The 16,692-nt window shown below is 42.7% G+C and overlaps 2 protein-coding genes across 3 annotated transcripts in view; one reads left to right on the top strand and one right to left on the bottom strand.

Moving 5' to 3' along the window:
* Positions 1–16,692, top strand: part of LOC129830013 (chemokine-like protein TAFA-1) — a 45,530-nt gene that overhangs the window by 10,058 nt on the left and 18,780 nt on the right. The window lies entirely within an intron of this gene.
* LOC129830010 (NEDD8-activating enzyme E1 catalytic subunit-like) overlaps positions 3,230–16,692 on the bottom strand; it is a 74,461-nt gene continuing 60,998 nt past the window's right edge. The window contains exon 5 of the mRNA XM_055892138.1: positions 3,230–6,090. Within this exon, the coding sequence (XP_055748113.1) occupies positions 6,049–6,090 (42 nt within the window). The 3' untranslated portion in view covers positions 3,230–6,048. The remainder of the gene's footprint in view (positions 6,091–16,692) is intronic.

The following is a 16,692-nucleotide window of genomic DNA, read 5'->3' as shown; positions in this document are numbered from 1 at the left end:
GAAGAACGCCAAGGGGGATGAATACTTTTGCAAGGCACTGTAGCTCTAGTCCTTTAGAATAAAAACTACACAGAGCGCCTTTTAAAACTAAACAGAGCGCCATTTAAAACTAAACAGGGCACCATTTAAAACTACACAGAGCGCCTTTTAAAACTACACCGAGCGACTTTTAAAACTAAACAGGGCACCATTTAAAACTAAACAGAGCGCCTTTTAAAACTAAACAGGGCACCATTTAAAACTACACAGAGCGCCTTTTAAAACTACACAGAGCACCATTTAAAACTACACAGAGCGCCTTTAAAACTAAACAGGGCACCATTTAAAACTACACAGAGCGCCATTTAAAACTACACAGAGCGCCTTTTAAAACTAAACAGAGCGCCATTTAAAACTACACAGAGCGCCATTTAAAACTAAACAGGGTACCATTTAAAACTAAACAGAGCGCCTTTTAAAACTACACAGAGCGCCTTTTAAAACTAAACAGAGCGCCTTTTAAAACTAAACAGGGCACCATTTAAAACTAAACAGAGCGCCTTTTAAAACTACACAGAGCGCCTTTTAAAACTAAACAGAGCGCCATTTAAAACTACACAGAGCGCCTTTTAAAACTAAACAGAGCGCATTTAAAACTACACAGAGCGCCTTTTAAAACTAAACAGGGCACCATTTAAAACTACACAGAGCGCCTTTTAAAACTAAACAGGGCACCATTTAAAACTACACAGAGCGCCTTTTAAAACTAAACAGGGCACCATTTAAAACTACACAGAGCGCCTTTTAAAACTAAACAGAGCGCCATTTAAAACTACACAGAGCGCCTTTTAAAACTAAACAGGGCACCATTTAAAACTACACAGAGCGCCATTTAAAACTACACCGAGCGCCTTTTAAAACTAAACAGAGCGCCATTTAAAACTACACAGAGCGCCATTTAAAACTACACAGAGCGCCTTTTAAAACTAAACAGAGCGCCATTTAAAACTACACAGAGCGCAATTTAAAACTAAACAGGGTACCATTTAAAACTAAACAGAGCGCCTTTTAAAACTAAACAGAGCGCCATTTAAAACTACACAGAGCGCCTTTTAAAACTAAACAGAGCGCATTTAAAACTACACAGAGCGCCTTTTAAAACTAAACAGGGCACCATTTAAAACTACACAGAGCGCCTTTTAAAACTAAACAGGGCACCATTTAAAACTACACAGAGCGCCTTTTAAAACTAAACAGGGCACCATTTAAAACTACACAGAGCGCCTTTTAAAACTAAACAGAGCGCCATTTAAAACTACACAGAGCGCCTTTTAAAACTAAACAGGGCACCATTTAAAACTACACAGAGCGCCATTTAAAACTACACCGAGCGCCTTTTAAAACTAAACAGAGCGCCATTTAAAACTACACAGAGCGCCATTTAAAACTACACAGAGCGCCTTTTAAAACTAAACAGAGCGCCATTTAAAACTACACAGAGCGCAATTTAAAACTAAACAGGGTACCATTTAAAACTAAACAGAGCGCCTTTTAAAACTACACAGAGCGCCTTTTAAAACTAAACAGGGCACCATTTAAAACTAAACAGAGCGCCTTTTAAAACTACACAGAGCGCCTTTTAAAACTAAACAGAGCGCCATTTAAAACTACACAGAGCGCCTTTTAAAACTAAACAGAGCGCCATTTAAAACTACACAGAGTGCCTTTTAAAACTAAACAGGGCACCATTTAAAACTACACAGAGCGCCTTTTAAAACTAAACAGAGCGCCTTTTAAAACTACAGAGATTGTTATTTAAAACTACACAAAACTCAATTTAATGGGATGGCCTTGTACATAGATACACAATGCATAGATACACACATTAGATGGGACTAATATAGGACTGTAATGCTGAATGTTTCAGTTGTGTGTCTGTCCCATAAACATTTCTAAACAACAATGAAGGGGAACATGTTTTCTGAGCTCGAGATTCCCAGCTATCGAGTAATGACCTTATGAAATCTCCTCTGAGACATCAGTGCTTACTGCTGTTCTATGAGCTTTGTGATGGTACAGACCATAATTACATTCTCCCATTGAAGAATCAATCACTTGGGATGTTGGCATACAGCTGTAAAGACAATACACTCGACAAACACACATTTCCGACAAGCATTTGAGAGAGATTTCAAATTCAACCAAAAATATGAATACTGGTTAGTTAATCTTGTAGAAAGCATACAATCCTTAATTTTCTGGATCAGGGGAAAGAGTAAAAACCTTGTTATTCCTGAATACCATAATTTGTCTTGTCCTCATTCCAGGATAAATGGGATGCCAGTGTTATGAGAGCAGAATGGGATGCCTGGACTGACTGTGACATCAGGGCATTTGTTCTGCGTTGTGTGTTGTGTGGCTGTTGGATTGGTAGCAGTATTGGGGTTGACGGGTCATGAATTGGTGGCAGGAAGGACATTGGCTGTAGACTGTTGGGCCAATCATTGAAGCCGGTGACATGCCTTAAATTCTCAGTGACTGGTACTACCACAGGAAATTGAGATCACAAGGGGCTGGAGATCAGTTTTTTCCTTGCCAATGAAAAGTGTTGGGCTGTAGAGGTAAACAGGTTCTCTAAGCAGGATAAATGGTAGGCATAGTGCAATGAAAGGTTTTAACATGCTGATTACGGCTAAATGCAACTCACATGGTCCAATATGAACACGAACAACACCTTATTCCAAACAACAGACATTGATTTTGAAAGCCTTGAACAAAGGTAGGTCTATGTGTATAATTGCCTTGAGCCAATTTGAAATGTATTGCAAAAACAACACAAAGCATCCCAAGGGTCCCAGTGTCCCAGGCCCAGCACGCACTAACTCTAGCTGGAGGTAGGATTCCTGAATAGATGATTATGTATCTCCAGTGAATCAGGAGGAGGTAGTGTACTCCTCTCCACCCTTCAGCTGTACTTATAGGATGCAGCAGCAGCCGGAGCTTCACTCTCAGACCTGCTGTGGGCTGTTTTACGCTCCTCTGGTGAAGACGGGTTGTATGAATCACAAGGTGCCGTATTTATTCCATGCAATGAGCGTGAACAGCAGCAGGAACAGATTGTGGTTGTCGTGCAAAAGGGGCAGCGGCTTTCTTTTTAGGATCCTGAGTTGACATGCAACCATCCACCCCCAACAGGGATCACAGGAAACACACTAGAGCACTCAAACGTACTCTTGCCAAGCACTCTTGCCACTGTTACAAAGTTTTATTGTGTTTTTCTGATCACACTTTATCTCTAGAACTCATACACTTTAACTCATACATAAGACTTTGTCCCATGGTTTGAACTTACTTTACAAACTGAATCATATTGCTCAAAACAAACAAACAATGCCACCTACAATTAATCCGTAGTGATATGGTTAAATAAATGATAAGGTTACATAGTATTTAAGTGTATGAAAGAGGTGTGTTGACAGGGACTTTTAAATGCTTAATGCTGTCTGTCAGACAGTCCATTTTCCCACGTGGTGTGTGTGCACTTAAGAGTGATGTATATAGAGAAGAGGGAAAGATAATGCAATCTTAAATTAAGCTGGAGTGATTGTATTGTAATTTTGTACTATCTTCAAATAGGAGGAAAGATTTGTTTTTAAATGGTAAGAATTCTATTGAGTGGTTGGCCTGAATCTCAATTCCATCTGAAGGTGTCAACAGAGCCGCCTCTTCCTATAAGCAGACTAGGCGCTGCGTGTAGGGCCCCACACACTCTGAAATGGCTAGCTAGTTAGCGGGTACGCGCTACTAGCGTTTCAATCAGTTACGTCACTTGCTCTGAAACCTAGAAGTAGTGTTGCCCCTTGCTCTGCAGAGGCCGTGGCCTTTGTGGAGCGATGGGTAACGATGCTTCGTGGGTGACTGTTGTTGATGTGTGTAGAGGGTCCCTTGTTCGCGCGCGTGGGGGCGGTTTAAAGTTATACTGTTACATTGGTGCCGTGACCCGGATCACTGGTTGCTGCGGAAAAGGAGGAGGTTGAAAGGGGGGTGAGTGTAACGGATGTGAAATAGTTAGCGGGTACGCGCTACTAGCGTTTCAATCAGTTACGTCACTTGCTCTGAAACCTAGAAGTAGTGTTGCTCTGCAGAGGCCGTGACCTTTGTGGAGCGATGGGTAACGATGCTTCGTGGGTGACTGTTGTTGATGTGTGCAGAGGGTCCCTGGTTCGCGCCCGTGTCGGGGCGAGGAGACGGTTTAAAGTTATACTGTTACACACACACAAAAAAAGGAACTCAGTCAAGGTCTCAACTTACTGTTGAGAGTTAGAATAGTAGAATACACAAGGTGCAATTTCGAAATTTGGTAGTGCATCAGCAGTTTTCCACTTGTTATGTCCCTCAATTAGCCCATGGCAGCTACATTTTGTGGGGATTGCTAGGTAATTGCTAGCCCCGGCCAAATCTCGCTTGGGGCCCCCAAAAGGCTAGAAGCGGCACTGGGTGTCCACAGAGAGACAACAAATAGGAGTTAGGAGGACACAGAAGACTGAGGTGGTCTCACTCATCAACTCCCTCTCACCTACACTACGGCTGGCAGGGTTTGAACTCAGACAATACTGGATTAAACTTCACTCGGCTGAATGGTTCTTTCCTAATTGCACTGAAAATGCATCAACATCTGGTTTATGTACTGGACTCCCAGTATGTTCATTTGAATTCTCAATGCAAATAAGTACTTAAATTGACAGTCACCCAAACATTACACCCCAAATTATATAGAAATCAGACACACGCGTCAACATATAATATATAGGTAAGGGGCAGTAGTTATACGTAGGCCAAACCATTTTAATGTTGCTTGCAAGCTACATGTTTTTCATTGTGTATCTTTCTGTAAAAGAGAGTGAGAGAAAAAAGAAGGAGCAAAAACATTTCCCCATGCTCTCTAACAAAGGAGAGACATAGTACAGTGCTACTTCCTCGCCAGAAACAAACATGAAAAATTGATTTTCAGCGGTCGCAAACAAAGGTTGCATCCTTCTAGACAGTGACAGTTTAATAGCCTTATATAATGCCTCTTGCAGGCACATTCTTTTGACTTACATGTCGCTCATCCTCCCCTCAGACCTCCTCTAAGGAGGCTTGGGTTCAAATACTATTTGAAATCTGTCATATACTTTGAGCGTTTGATGCAGTCTGCATGGAGCGCCAGGTGTTAGAGGTTTGCACTTTTGAGACTTTGCATTCCAACAGGAAAGGTTCATCAAGCACAGGTACAATATTTGAAAAAAAATCCAATATTATTTGAACCCAGGTCTGCCTCTGAGCCAGGAAGCCATGCCTTCACTAGGTCTCATCCCAGCCTACCTGCAGTGTCTATGGGAAGTGGCATGCAGCCTGAGGCTCAGGCTCTACTACATCTGGTGCCTGCCAACCCCACTTTGTCCCAATATTCTCCATACATACCAGTGTGACCCCAGGGGACCAACACTCCATACAACTCCATTATGCAGTACTGCTCATACTGGAGTAAAATTAAAGATATCTTAATAGAAAATGACTGAAGTCAATCAATCAATAAATCAATCAAATGTATTTATAAAGCCATTTTTACATCAGCCGATGTCACAAAGTGCTATACAGAAACCCAGCCTAAAACCCCAAACAGCAAGCAATGCAGATGTAGAAGCACGGTGGCTAGGAAAAACTCCCTAGAAAGGCAGGAACCTAGGAAGAAACCTAGAGAGGAACCAGGCTCTGAGGGGTGGAGATTATAACAGTACATTGCCAAGATGTTCAAACGTTCATAGATGACCAGCAGGGTCAAATAATAATAATCAGTGGTTGTAGAGGGTGCAACAGGTCAGCACGTCAGGAGTAAATGTCAGTTGTCTTTTCATAGATCATTCAAAGTTAGAGACAGCAGTTGCGGTAGAGAGAGAGAGTCGAAAACAGCAGGTCCGGGACAAGGTAGCATGTCCGGTGAACAGGTCAGGATCCCATAGCCGTAGGCAGAGCAGTTGAAACTTGAGCAGCAGCATGACCAGGTGGACTGGAGACAGCAAGGAGACTTCAGGCCAGGTAGTCCTGAGGCATGGTCCTCGGGCTCAGGTCCTCCGAGAGAAGAGAGAAAGAGAGAAAGAGAGAGAATTAGAGGGAGCATACAGACACCAGATAAGACAGGAGAAATACTCCAGATATAACAGCCCCCCGACACAAACTATTGCAGCATAAATACTGGAGGCTGAGACAAGTGAAAGTCACCCAGTAAAATACTACTTGAGTAAAAGTATTTGGTTTTAAATATACTTAAGTATCAAAAGTAAATCTAATTACTAAAATATACTTAAGTATCTAAAGTTAAAGTATGTGTTTAGTGAGTCTGTCAGATCAGCGGGAGTAGGGATGTGATAAGTGTAACAATCTTAGGCGTAGTGGGTGCGGAGTCAGGTGCAGGAGGCAGAAAGTTCTGAATAGAGCTTTAATCAGCACCGGACAAAATAGTATATACAACAAAACTGAGCGTCATAAAACAAATGCCCAAAACAGGAACCAAACCAAGATTGCACTACCACACATACAAAGTGGGAATAAACAAGCACGAAGAGCAGGTGAGCCTACCGACTTAAATAGCCAAACTAAAAGTCTAAACAAGAAACAGGTGAAACAAATCAGACCAAACCAACAGAAAAGGGAAAAAGGGATCAGTGGCAGCTAGTAGGCCGGTGACGACGACCGCCGAGCACCACCCGAACAGGAAGGGGAGCCACCTTCGGTAGGAGTCGTGACAATAAGTGTGTGAATTGGACCATTTCCCTGTGCTGCTAAGCATTCAGAATGTAACGAGTACTTTTGGGTGTCCGGGACAATTTATGGAGTAAAAAGTATATTCTTTTCTTTAGGAATGTAGTGAAGTAAAAGTAAAGGTTGTCAAAAATATAAATAGTAAAGTAAAGCACAAAACTCAAAAAAACTACTTAAGTAGTACTTCAAAGTATTTATACTGAAGGACTTTACACCACTGCCATTATGCTAAGGTACATTCTTAGACTAATTTCCAGTCTATAAAGTAGTATTTCCATGTCATTTGACACATTTTTATAAATGTGTATTACTTATGTAACCTTTATTTAACTAGGCAAGTCAGTTAAGAACAAATTATTTTTTCCAATGATGGCCGTATTTGTGGTAATTTTTTTATTTTTAAAACATTTAATATTTCAGCTTTATTTAACCAGGTAGGCTAGTTGAGAACAAGTTCTCATTTACAACTGCGACTTGGCCAAGATAAAGCAAGCAGTGCAACACAAACAACAACACAGAGTTACACATGGAATAAACAAACATACAGTCAATAATACAATAGAAAAAGTCTGTATACAGTGTGTGCAAATGAGGTAGGATAACGGAGGTAAAGCAATAAATAGGCCATAGTGGCGAAATAATTACAATATATCAATTAAACACTGGAGTGATAGATGTGCAGAAGATGAGTGTGCAAGTAGAGATACTGGGGTGCAAAGGAGCAAAATAAATAAAATAACAGTATGGGGATGAGGTAGTTGGATGGGCTATTTACAGATGGGCTATGTACAGGTGCAGTGATATGTGAGCTGCTCTGACAGCTGGTGATTAAAGCTAGTGAGGGAGATATGAGTCTCCAGCTTCAGTGATTTTTGCAGTTCGTTCCAGTCAGTGGCAGCAGAGAACTAACTGGAAGGAAAGGCGGCCAAAGGAGGAATTGGCTTTGGGGATGACCAGTGAAATATACCTGCTGGAGAGCGTGCTACGGGTGGGTGCTGCTATGGTGACCAGTGAACTGAGATAAGGGGGGGCTTTACCTAGCAAAGACTTCTAGATGACCTGGAGCCAGTGGGTTTGGCGATGAAAATGAAGCGAGGGCCAGCCAACGAGAGCATACAGGTCGCAGTGGTGGGTAGTATATGGGGCTTTGGTGACAAAATGGATGGCACTGTGATAGACTGCATCCAATATGCTGAGTAGAGTGTTGGAGGCTATTTTGTAAATGACATCGCCAAAGTCAAGGATCGGTAGGATAGTCAGTTTGATGAGGGTATGTTTGGCAGCAGGAGTGAAGGATGCTTCGTTGCGAAATAGGAAGCCAATTCTAGATTTAATTTTGAATTGGAGATGCTTAATGTGAGTCTGGAAGGAGAGTTTACAGTCTAACCAGACACCTAGGTATTTGTAGTTGTCCACATATTCTAAGTCAGAACGTCCAGAGTAGTGATGCTGAACGGGCGGGCAGGTGTGGGCAGCAATCGGTTGAAGAGCATGCATTTAGTTTTACTTGCATTTAACAGCAGTTGGAGGCCACGGAAGGAGAGTTGTATGACATTGAAGCTCGTCTGGAGTTTAGTTAACACAGTGTCCAAAGAAGGACCAGAAGTGTACAGAATGGTGTTGTCTGTGTAGAGGTGGATCAGAGAATCACCAGCAGCAAGAGCAACATCATTGATGTATACAGAGAAAAGAGACGGCCCGAGGATTGAACCCTGTGTCACCCCCATAGATACTGCTAGAGGTCCGGACAACAGGCCCTCCGATTTGACACACTGAACTCTGTCTGAGAAGTAGTTGGTGAACCAGGCGGGGCAGTCATTTGAGAAACCAAGGCTGTTGAGTCTGCCGATAAGAATGTGGCGATTGACAGATCGAAAGCCTTGGCCAGGTCGATGAATACAGCTGCACAGTATTGTCTCTTATCGATGGCGGTTATGATATCGTTTAGGACCTCAGCAGACCTACACCCATGACCAGCTCAGAAACCAGATTGCATAGAGGCGAAGGTACCATGGGATTCAAAATGCTTGGTGATCTGTTTGTTAACTTGGCTTTCGAAGACCTTAGAATGCCAGGGTAGGATAGATATAGGTCTGTAGTAGTTTGGGTCTAGAGTGTCTCCCCCTTTGAAGAGGGGGATGACCACGGCAGCTTTCCAATCTTTGGGGATCTCAGACGACACGAAAGAGAGGTTGAACAGGCTAGTAATAGGGGTTGCAACAATTTTGGCGGATAATTTTAGAAAGAGAGGATCCAGATTGTCTAGGCCGGCTGATTTGTAGGGGTCCAGATTTTGCAGCTCTTTCAGAACACCAGCTGTCTGGATTTGGGTGAAGGAGAAATGGGGGAGGCTTGGGCAAGTTGCTGTGGGGGGTGCAGGGTTGTTGACCGGGGTAGGGGTACCCATGTGGAAAGCATGGCCAGCCATAGAAAATGCTTATTGAAATTCTAAATTATCACGGATTTATCGGTGGTGACAGTGTTTCCTAGCCTCAGTGCAGTGGGCAGCTGGGAGGAGGTGCTCTTATTCTCCATGGACTTTACAGTGTCCCATAACTTTTTGGAGTTTGTGCTACAGGATGCAAATTTCTGTTTGAAAAAGCTAGCCTTTGCTTTCCTAATTGCCTGTGTATATTGGTTCCTTACTTCCCTGAAAAGTTGCATATCGCGGGGGCTATTCAATGCTAATGCAGTACGCCACAGGATGTTTTTGTTCTGGTCAAGGGCAGTCAGGTCTGGAGTGAACCAAGGGCTATATCTGTTCCTGGTTCTAAATGTTTTTAATGGGGCATGTTTATTTAACATGGTGAGGAAAGCACTTTTAAAGAATAATGGGTTTCTGACAAGACTTCGAGGTCTCTTTCAGGGGAGAACTGATGTGCCAGTTTTGGATTTTGGATCTGGGCCACATTTTGTCAGTTATTTTGTGTGAACAGTAATCATGTTTGGATACAACACTTGGCACGTGCCTGATTATGTTCAGCATTGGTGTGATATTGGATTTTACAACAGTCAATACTACATGTACTCTCTTGGACTCCATTGATAATTCCCTTCACGAGACCCACGTGTACTTAGTGCTTGTAGATATTGGTTTATACAGCATGTTTATAGAAAATGTACATGCAGCAGCATTGTGCACTGGGCTATGGTTTTGTGTGTGCAAAATGAATTTCGGAGGCCTAAAGCTTAATTAATTACACAGCACTCACTCTTCTCTGACACTGCCAGCTGTTATCAGCCTTAGATACTCTGTATGAGGATCCTCATGCATATATAGCCATGCTACATCACTCCCACCAGGCTCAGGGGCTGCTGGCACAGGGAGTTCTCCAAGAACACACACACACACACTTGCACACACACACACACACAATCACACACATACATACACAAACACACACATAAATAGTGTAGAGTGGAGGGGAATTGTTTTGTTTTGCATGTTGGAGTCAAGGCCACCAGCCGCGGAGAATAGCAATCCATCAACACAGTGTCAAACAGCCCCCACATTCAATTTGATCATTCTCTATTCACTTTTCACAATTTCTTCTCCACAAAATACTGTGTGAGGATGTAGGGCAGAAGAATAATGTTCATCCTAACCTTGGATAAGATCTGATTCTGAAACAGAGTAAAGTGATAATCCTTCCATTGAATTGATCATGCCTCAATGACTGATAGAGCAAGTTGACCCACAGGTAAATGGCTTTGTTTTGTGATATCCATTATCCACAACATCCACATGGCATGTCAACAACAACAATATGTTGTCAGCTATAGCAAATTCACTACACAGTGGTTGATGTGATTGGGTAAAAAGGAATGCAGCCCTTATAACAACAAAAAAATCACAAAAAAATGTTGTTTTCAGACACGTGTGACCTTATATCAAACAAATTTAAATTTTCACAAGTCAGACGTTGTTTTCAGACACGTGTGACCTTATATCAAACATATTTACATTTTCACAAGTCAGACGTTGTTTTCAGACACGTGTGACCTTATATCAAACATATTTACATTTTCACAAGTCAGACGTGGTTTTCAGACACATGTGAAGTTTCACATGTTATATCATTTTTCACATGTTTTTCCCTCACTTCCAGCTACATCTAGTCTTCCATCCAGGGATTGACCAGGGCCAACCCTGCACTCAGGCTCCTGAGTGGCGCAGAGGTCTAAGGCACTTAGACAGATTTGTTTTAAATTAGTCAGAGGTTCAGTATTTGGTCCCGTATTCTGAGCACACAATGATTACATCAAACTTGTTACTCTACAAACTTGGTTGATGCATTTGCTGTTTGTTTTGGTTGTGTTTGAGATTATTTTGTACCCAATAGAACTTCATGGAAAATAATGTATTGTGTCATTTTGGAGTCACTTGTATTGTAAATAAGAATACAATGTGTTTGTAAACAGTTCTACATTAATGCGGATGCTACCATGATTACGGATAATCCTGAATGAATCGTGTATAATGATGATAGAGAAAGTTACAGAAGTATAAATACCATACCCCAAAACAAATGCTAACCTCCCCCATTATTGTAATGGTGAGAGGTTAACATGTCTGTGTGTCTGTAACATTTGTGCGTCTGTCACCTTCTCACTGTGGAAAAGGCGAGACTCTCCATTTTGCTCTATGACCCCCACAAGTGTCACGGGACTCGTCTCAAGTAACCGATACAAATGAATGGAAGTATATAGGTTGTTTTTTGCCAACAAAAATAAGGGAACATGGACAAGTGCAAACAGTCCAGCTATATCCTCCGATGCTTTGCTCCCGGACAAGTTTAACACCTTCTTATCCTGCTTCAAGTACCACAGTGCCTTCCGATGCGGGTTGCTGCCACTCAGGAGGAATGTGAGCTCTTGTTTTCCATGGCCGATATGAGTATGACATTTAAGCGTATTAACCCTCGCAAGGCTGCTGGACCAGACAACATCCCTAGGCATCCCTTATTTTCAATGACGGCCGGTGTCGTGTCTCTGACTTATCATTAAATGTGAAGACTGTTATTTTATCAAATCAATTCTCTGTAATTATTATTACGTGATAAACTAATCATGTAAAATTAATTAACTAGGAAGTTGGGGCACCACGGAAAATGTTGGTTTTACGGAGTCATAATTTTCTGAATATAACTCTTCAGATATTTTGATATCTGATCAATTAGTCTTCTATTAATTTATTATTATTACGTTCCGTCAGTCTCATCTGAACGTCGTAAAAATTCTTGGTTATCTGCACAAACCCAGCCTCTACTATGAATCATCCATACACCAATTGGCCTAATTATTTATTTACTAACTAATTAAACAATTACAGAATATACAATAATATATAATAACATTATACATTAAATACCATCCATAGTGGACTAAACAAAAACAGCTTGGTTATAACACAATAGATTCAGAGAGAAGAGAAAGGGGTTTTGGAAGGAAGACTAAGGAATATGGGTCTCTATCGGACCTGAAAAGCTTTTCTCACGTAAAAACATATGCCACTAACGATCGCTCATTCGGAAAATGGAAGTCCAGGTCCCAGTCGGAAAAGCCATAAGACTCCTGAACAGGTAACCAAATGGTTACCCGGACTATTTGCATTGTGTGCACCCCCCAACCCCTCTTTTACGCTGCTGCTACTCTCTGTTTATCTTTTATGCATAGTCACTTTAACTATACATTCATGTACATACTACCTAAATTGGCACGACCAACCAGTGCTCCCGCACATTGGCTAACCGGGCTATCTGCATTGTGTCCCACCACCCACCAACCCCTCTTTTTACGCTTCTGCTACTGTTTATCATATATGCATAGTCACTTTAACGATACCTACATGTACATACTACCTCAATAAGCCTGACTAACAGGTGTCTGTATATAGCCTTGCTACTCTTTTTTCAAATGTCTTTTTACTGTTGTTTAATTTCTTTACTTACCTACACACACACACACACACACACACACACACACACACACACACACACACACACACACACACACACACACACACACACACACACACACACACACACACACACACACACACACACCTTTTTCGCACTATTGGTTAGAGCCTGTAAATAAGCATTTCACTGTAAGGTCTACACCTGTTGTATTCGGCGCACGTGACAAATAAACTTTGATTTGATATCGCCTGTTCACCCAGTGTGGTGTGGTGCCAGGACAACAATCTCTCCCTCAACATCAGCAAGAGAAAGAAAATGATTGTGGGGAACAGGAAACGAAGGGCCGAGCAGGCCCCCATTCACATCAACAAGGTTGTAGTGGAGCAGGTCAAGAGCTTCAAGTTCCTCGGTGTCCACATCACTAACGATCTATCATGGTCCAAACACACCAAGACAATCGTGAAAAGGGCACAGCAACACCTCTTCCCCCTCAGGAGGCTGAAAAGATACTCAAAACGTTATACAGCTGCACCATTGAGAGCATCTTGACTGGCTGCATCACCGCTTGGTATGGCAGCCGCTTGACATTTGACCACAAAGCACAACAGAAGGTAGTGCATGCGGCCCAGTACATCACTGGGGCTAAGCTTTCTGCCATCCATGACCTCTATACCAGGCAGTGTCCCTAAAAACTGTCAAAGACTCCAGCTACCCAAGTCATAGACTGTTCTCTCTGCTACTGCACGGAAAGAGGTATCGATGCACCAAGTCTGGAACCAACAGGACCCTTAACAGCTTCTATCCCCAAAACTACTAAATAGTTAGTCTGTGTAGCTATTGGTGAACTATTTCGCTATCTGCATTGACCTTTTTTGCACTAACTTTTATGACTCATCATACACTTCTTCTACTGTTTATTATCTCACTTTATTCCTAGTTATATGTACATACACTATATATATACAAAAGTATGTGGACACCCCTTCAAATTAGTGGATTTGGCTATTTCCACAACAGGATGACATGGAGAAGGGTACGAGTAATGGAGGATTGGAAACTCCCTGTATGGCTCACCAGCGTACTCGTAGCTACTGATGAGCCTGGTCTTTTAATGGACAGGTAGATATGTAATGACCTGTAGTTCCACAATACAGACAGCTCTTGGCGCTCAGTCTGCGTAAACGTTCAGCAGGAGACAATCTAGCCCTGCCCAGTTGCATCGGCTCCGGAGAAGGCAAGTCGACAGCCCTCGGTGATTCCCAAGGGAACTCGGGTGACATCGGATTCTCTTTAACCACCTCTGATAATCCATGAAGGAAAATGTCGAACAGAGACTCCGGATTCCAGGCACTCTCGGCGGCCAAAGTGCGAAAATCCACTGCGTAGTCTGCCACACTACTTGACTCTTGACACAGTTGAAGTAGCTTCTGAGCAGCCTCTCTCCTAGAAAACGGAGAATCGAACACCCTTCTAACCTCCACCATAAACTCCTCCAGACTGAGGCAAATGGTGGATTGTTGCTCCCACACCTCTGTAGCCGAGGCGAGTACCCTCCCGGACATCAGCGTTGTCAGTTACGCTATCTTTGAGCGATCTGAGGGAAACGAAGAGGGCTGCAGCTCGAAGATGAGGGAGCATTGGGAGAGAAACGCCAGGCAGGTTCCTGGACCTTCAACGTAGCGTTCCGGAGGAGGTAAGCAGGGTTCTCTGGAAGCCGGGGTAGGCTTGGGAGAAGCACCGCAGGTAGCAAGGTTACTGAGAGTCTGGAGGGTTACCGTAGTGACTTGCTGCCTATTAGATAATCTGCGGAATTGCTCCAGCAATTTATTGAAAATGTGATCCTGGCGTTCCGCCAACGTCGGGAGTCCTATCATAAGGTTTTGAAGTAGCCCCTCGTGTCTTCCAATGCTGGCTCCTTGGGAGGAGACAGCGTTGCGAAGCTGGTCTGAGTCTGCTGGGTCAGTCATGGCCAGTTCGTACTATCACACCTCAGGATATGACCCAGATGCAGACACAGGAGGTGGATAGTTTGATTCTCAGAATATTTAATATAACAAAAGGGGCAGGCGGAAAGGTTATAACCGGGAAGACTAGAAAACAAAAACTTGAGAACAGGAGAAACGGGAAACATGCTGGTAAGACCTGACAAAACAAGACAAACTGGCAACAGACAAACAGAAAACGCAGGTATAAATACACAGGGGATAATGGGGGGAAATGGGAAACACTTGGTGGGGGTGGAGACAAGTACAAGACAGGTGAAAAAGATCAGGGTGTGACACTAGGGCTGTTTTTCATGGTCTCGCAGCCGGCCGCGACTGGGAGACCCATGAGGCGGCGCACAATTGTCCCAGCGTCGTCCAGGATGTCCTTGTCCAATCGCGCTCTAGTGACTCCTGTGGCTGGCCAGGCGCATGCACGCTGACTTCGGTTGCCAGCTGGGCGATGTTTCCTCCGAGACATTGGTGAGGCTGGCTTCCGGGTTAAGTGAGTAGTGTGTCAAGAAGAAGTGCAGCTTGGCGATGTCGTGTTTCGGAGGACGCATGGCTCTCGACCTTCGCCTCTCCCAAGTCCGTATGGGAGCTGCAGCAATGAGACAAGACTCTCCTAACAATTGAATATCACAAAATTGTGGAGAAAAAGTGGTAAAAAGTACAAAAAATTTATAAAGAATTGAATAGTGGTTTGCCGAAATTGGTGTGGAAGAACTTGACTAGCCTGCACAGAGCCCTGACTTCAACCCCATCAAACACCTTTGGGATGAATTGGAACGTCGACTTTAAGCCAGGCCTAATCTTCTGTGGCGCAATGGATATCCCCGCAGCAATGTTTCAACATCTAGTGGAAAGCCTTCCCAGAAGAGTGGAGGCTGTTATAGCAGCAAAGGGGGGACCAACTCCATATTAATGCCCATGATTTTGGAATGAGATGTTTGACAAGCAGGAATCCACATACTTTTGGTCGACCTCAATTACCTCGTAGCCCTGCACATCGACTCGGTACTGGTACCCCATGTATATATTCAAGTTATTGTTAGTCACTGTGTATTTATTATAACTTTTATTATTACGTTTTACTTTCTACTATTTCTGTCAATTGTTGGGAAGTGCCCGTAAGTAAGTATTTCACTGTCTACACACCAATTTTTTATTTATTTAGATTTGGGATGCAGAGTACTATGTTGCTGGAATGAATGTGCCAAAAGGTGCACCTGGAAAAGGGTAGTGAAAGCAAAGTCCAGGGTAACATAACCAAAGATGTGGAAAATTGCAGGAAAGAGGGAGGCGTTTCATTTATTTGCATCTTTGTAACATATACCCTAAGAATCAGGAAACAAGTACAGGGAGTGAATTTAGTAAATAACGGAACATGGAACAAAACAAGAAACACAAGTAGCGTACAGACATGAAACACAGGAACAGAGTCAATAACGCCAGGGGAAAGAACCAAAGGGAGTGACAGATATAGGAGAGGTAATCAGGAAGGTGATGGAGTCCAGGTGAGTCTCATGAGGCGCAGGTGCGCGTAACGATGGTGGCAGGTGTGTTTAATAATGAGTAAACGTTCGACGTTGAGCGGCGGAGAGCGGGATCGGGAGTAGACGTGACGGTTATCATTAAATAAAATCACTGAAAAGTCCATTTACAATTCATTTGCTCTCACATAAAAAACATGTTTTTTGTTTTTCTATCAATACTTTTGAGTCTGTTTTGCTTTCATTTACATTCAAATGTAATTTTCACATGTGAAAATGCAATTCCACATGTGAAAGTGAAATCTTCACGTGTAGTTTTCTTACATGTGAATCTGCAAATTTCACGTGATTGATTTTCACATGTGATTGATTTTCTGGTCACACTTTATTTGGATAGTCCGGATAGTCCATACTATCAACAAACTATCTGTTGTTAAGCAACTACTTACTAAGATTACGGTTAGGGTTAGGTTTTGAATAAGGGTTAGGATAAGGGTTAGGGCTAGGGCTAGGTTT

Source organism: Salvelinus fontinalis, chromosome 31, assembly GCF_029448725.1.
Source record: "Salvelinus fontinalis isolate EN_2023a chromosome 31, ASM2944872v1, whole genome shotgun sequence".
Lineage (NCBI taxonomy): Eukaryota > Metazoa > Chordata > Actinopteri > Salmoniformes > Salmonidae > Salvelinus > Salvelinus fontinalis.
The sequence above is the reverse complement of the archived record's forward strand: the minus strand, read 5'-3'. Positions and strand labels throughout refer to the sequence as shown.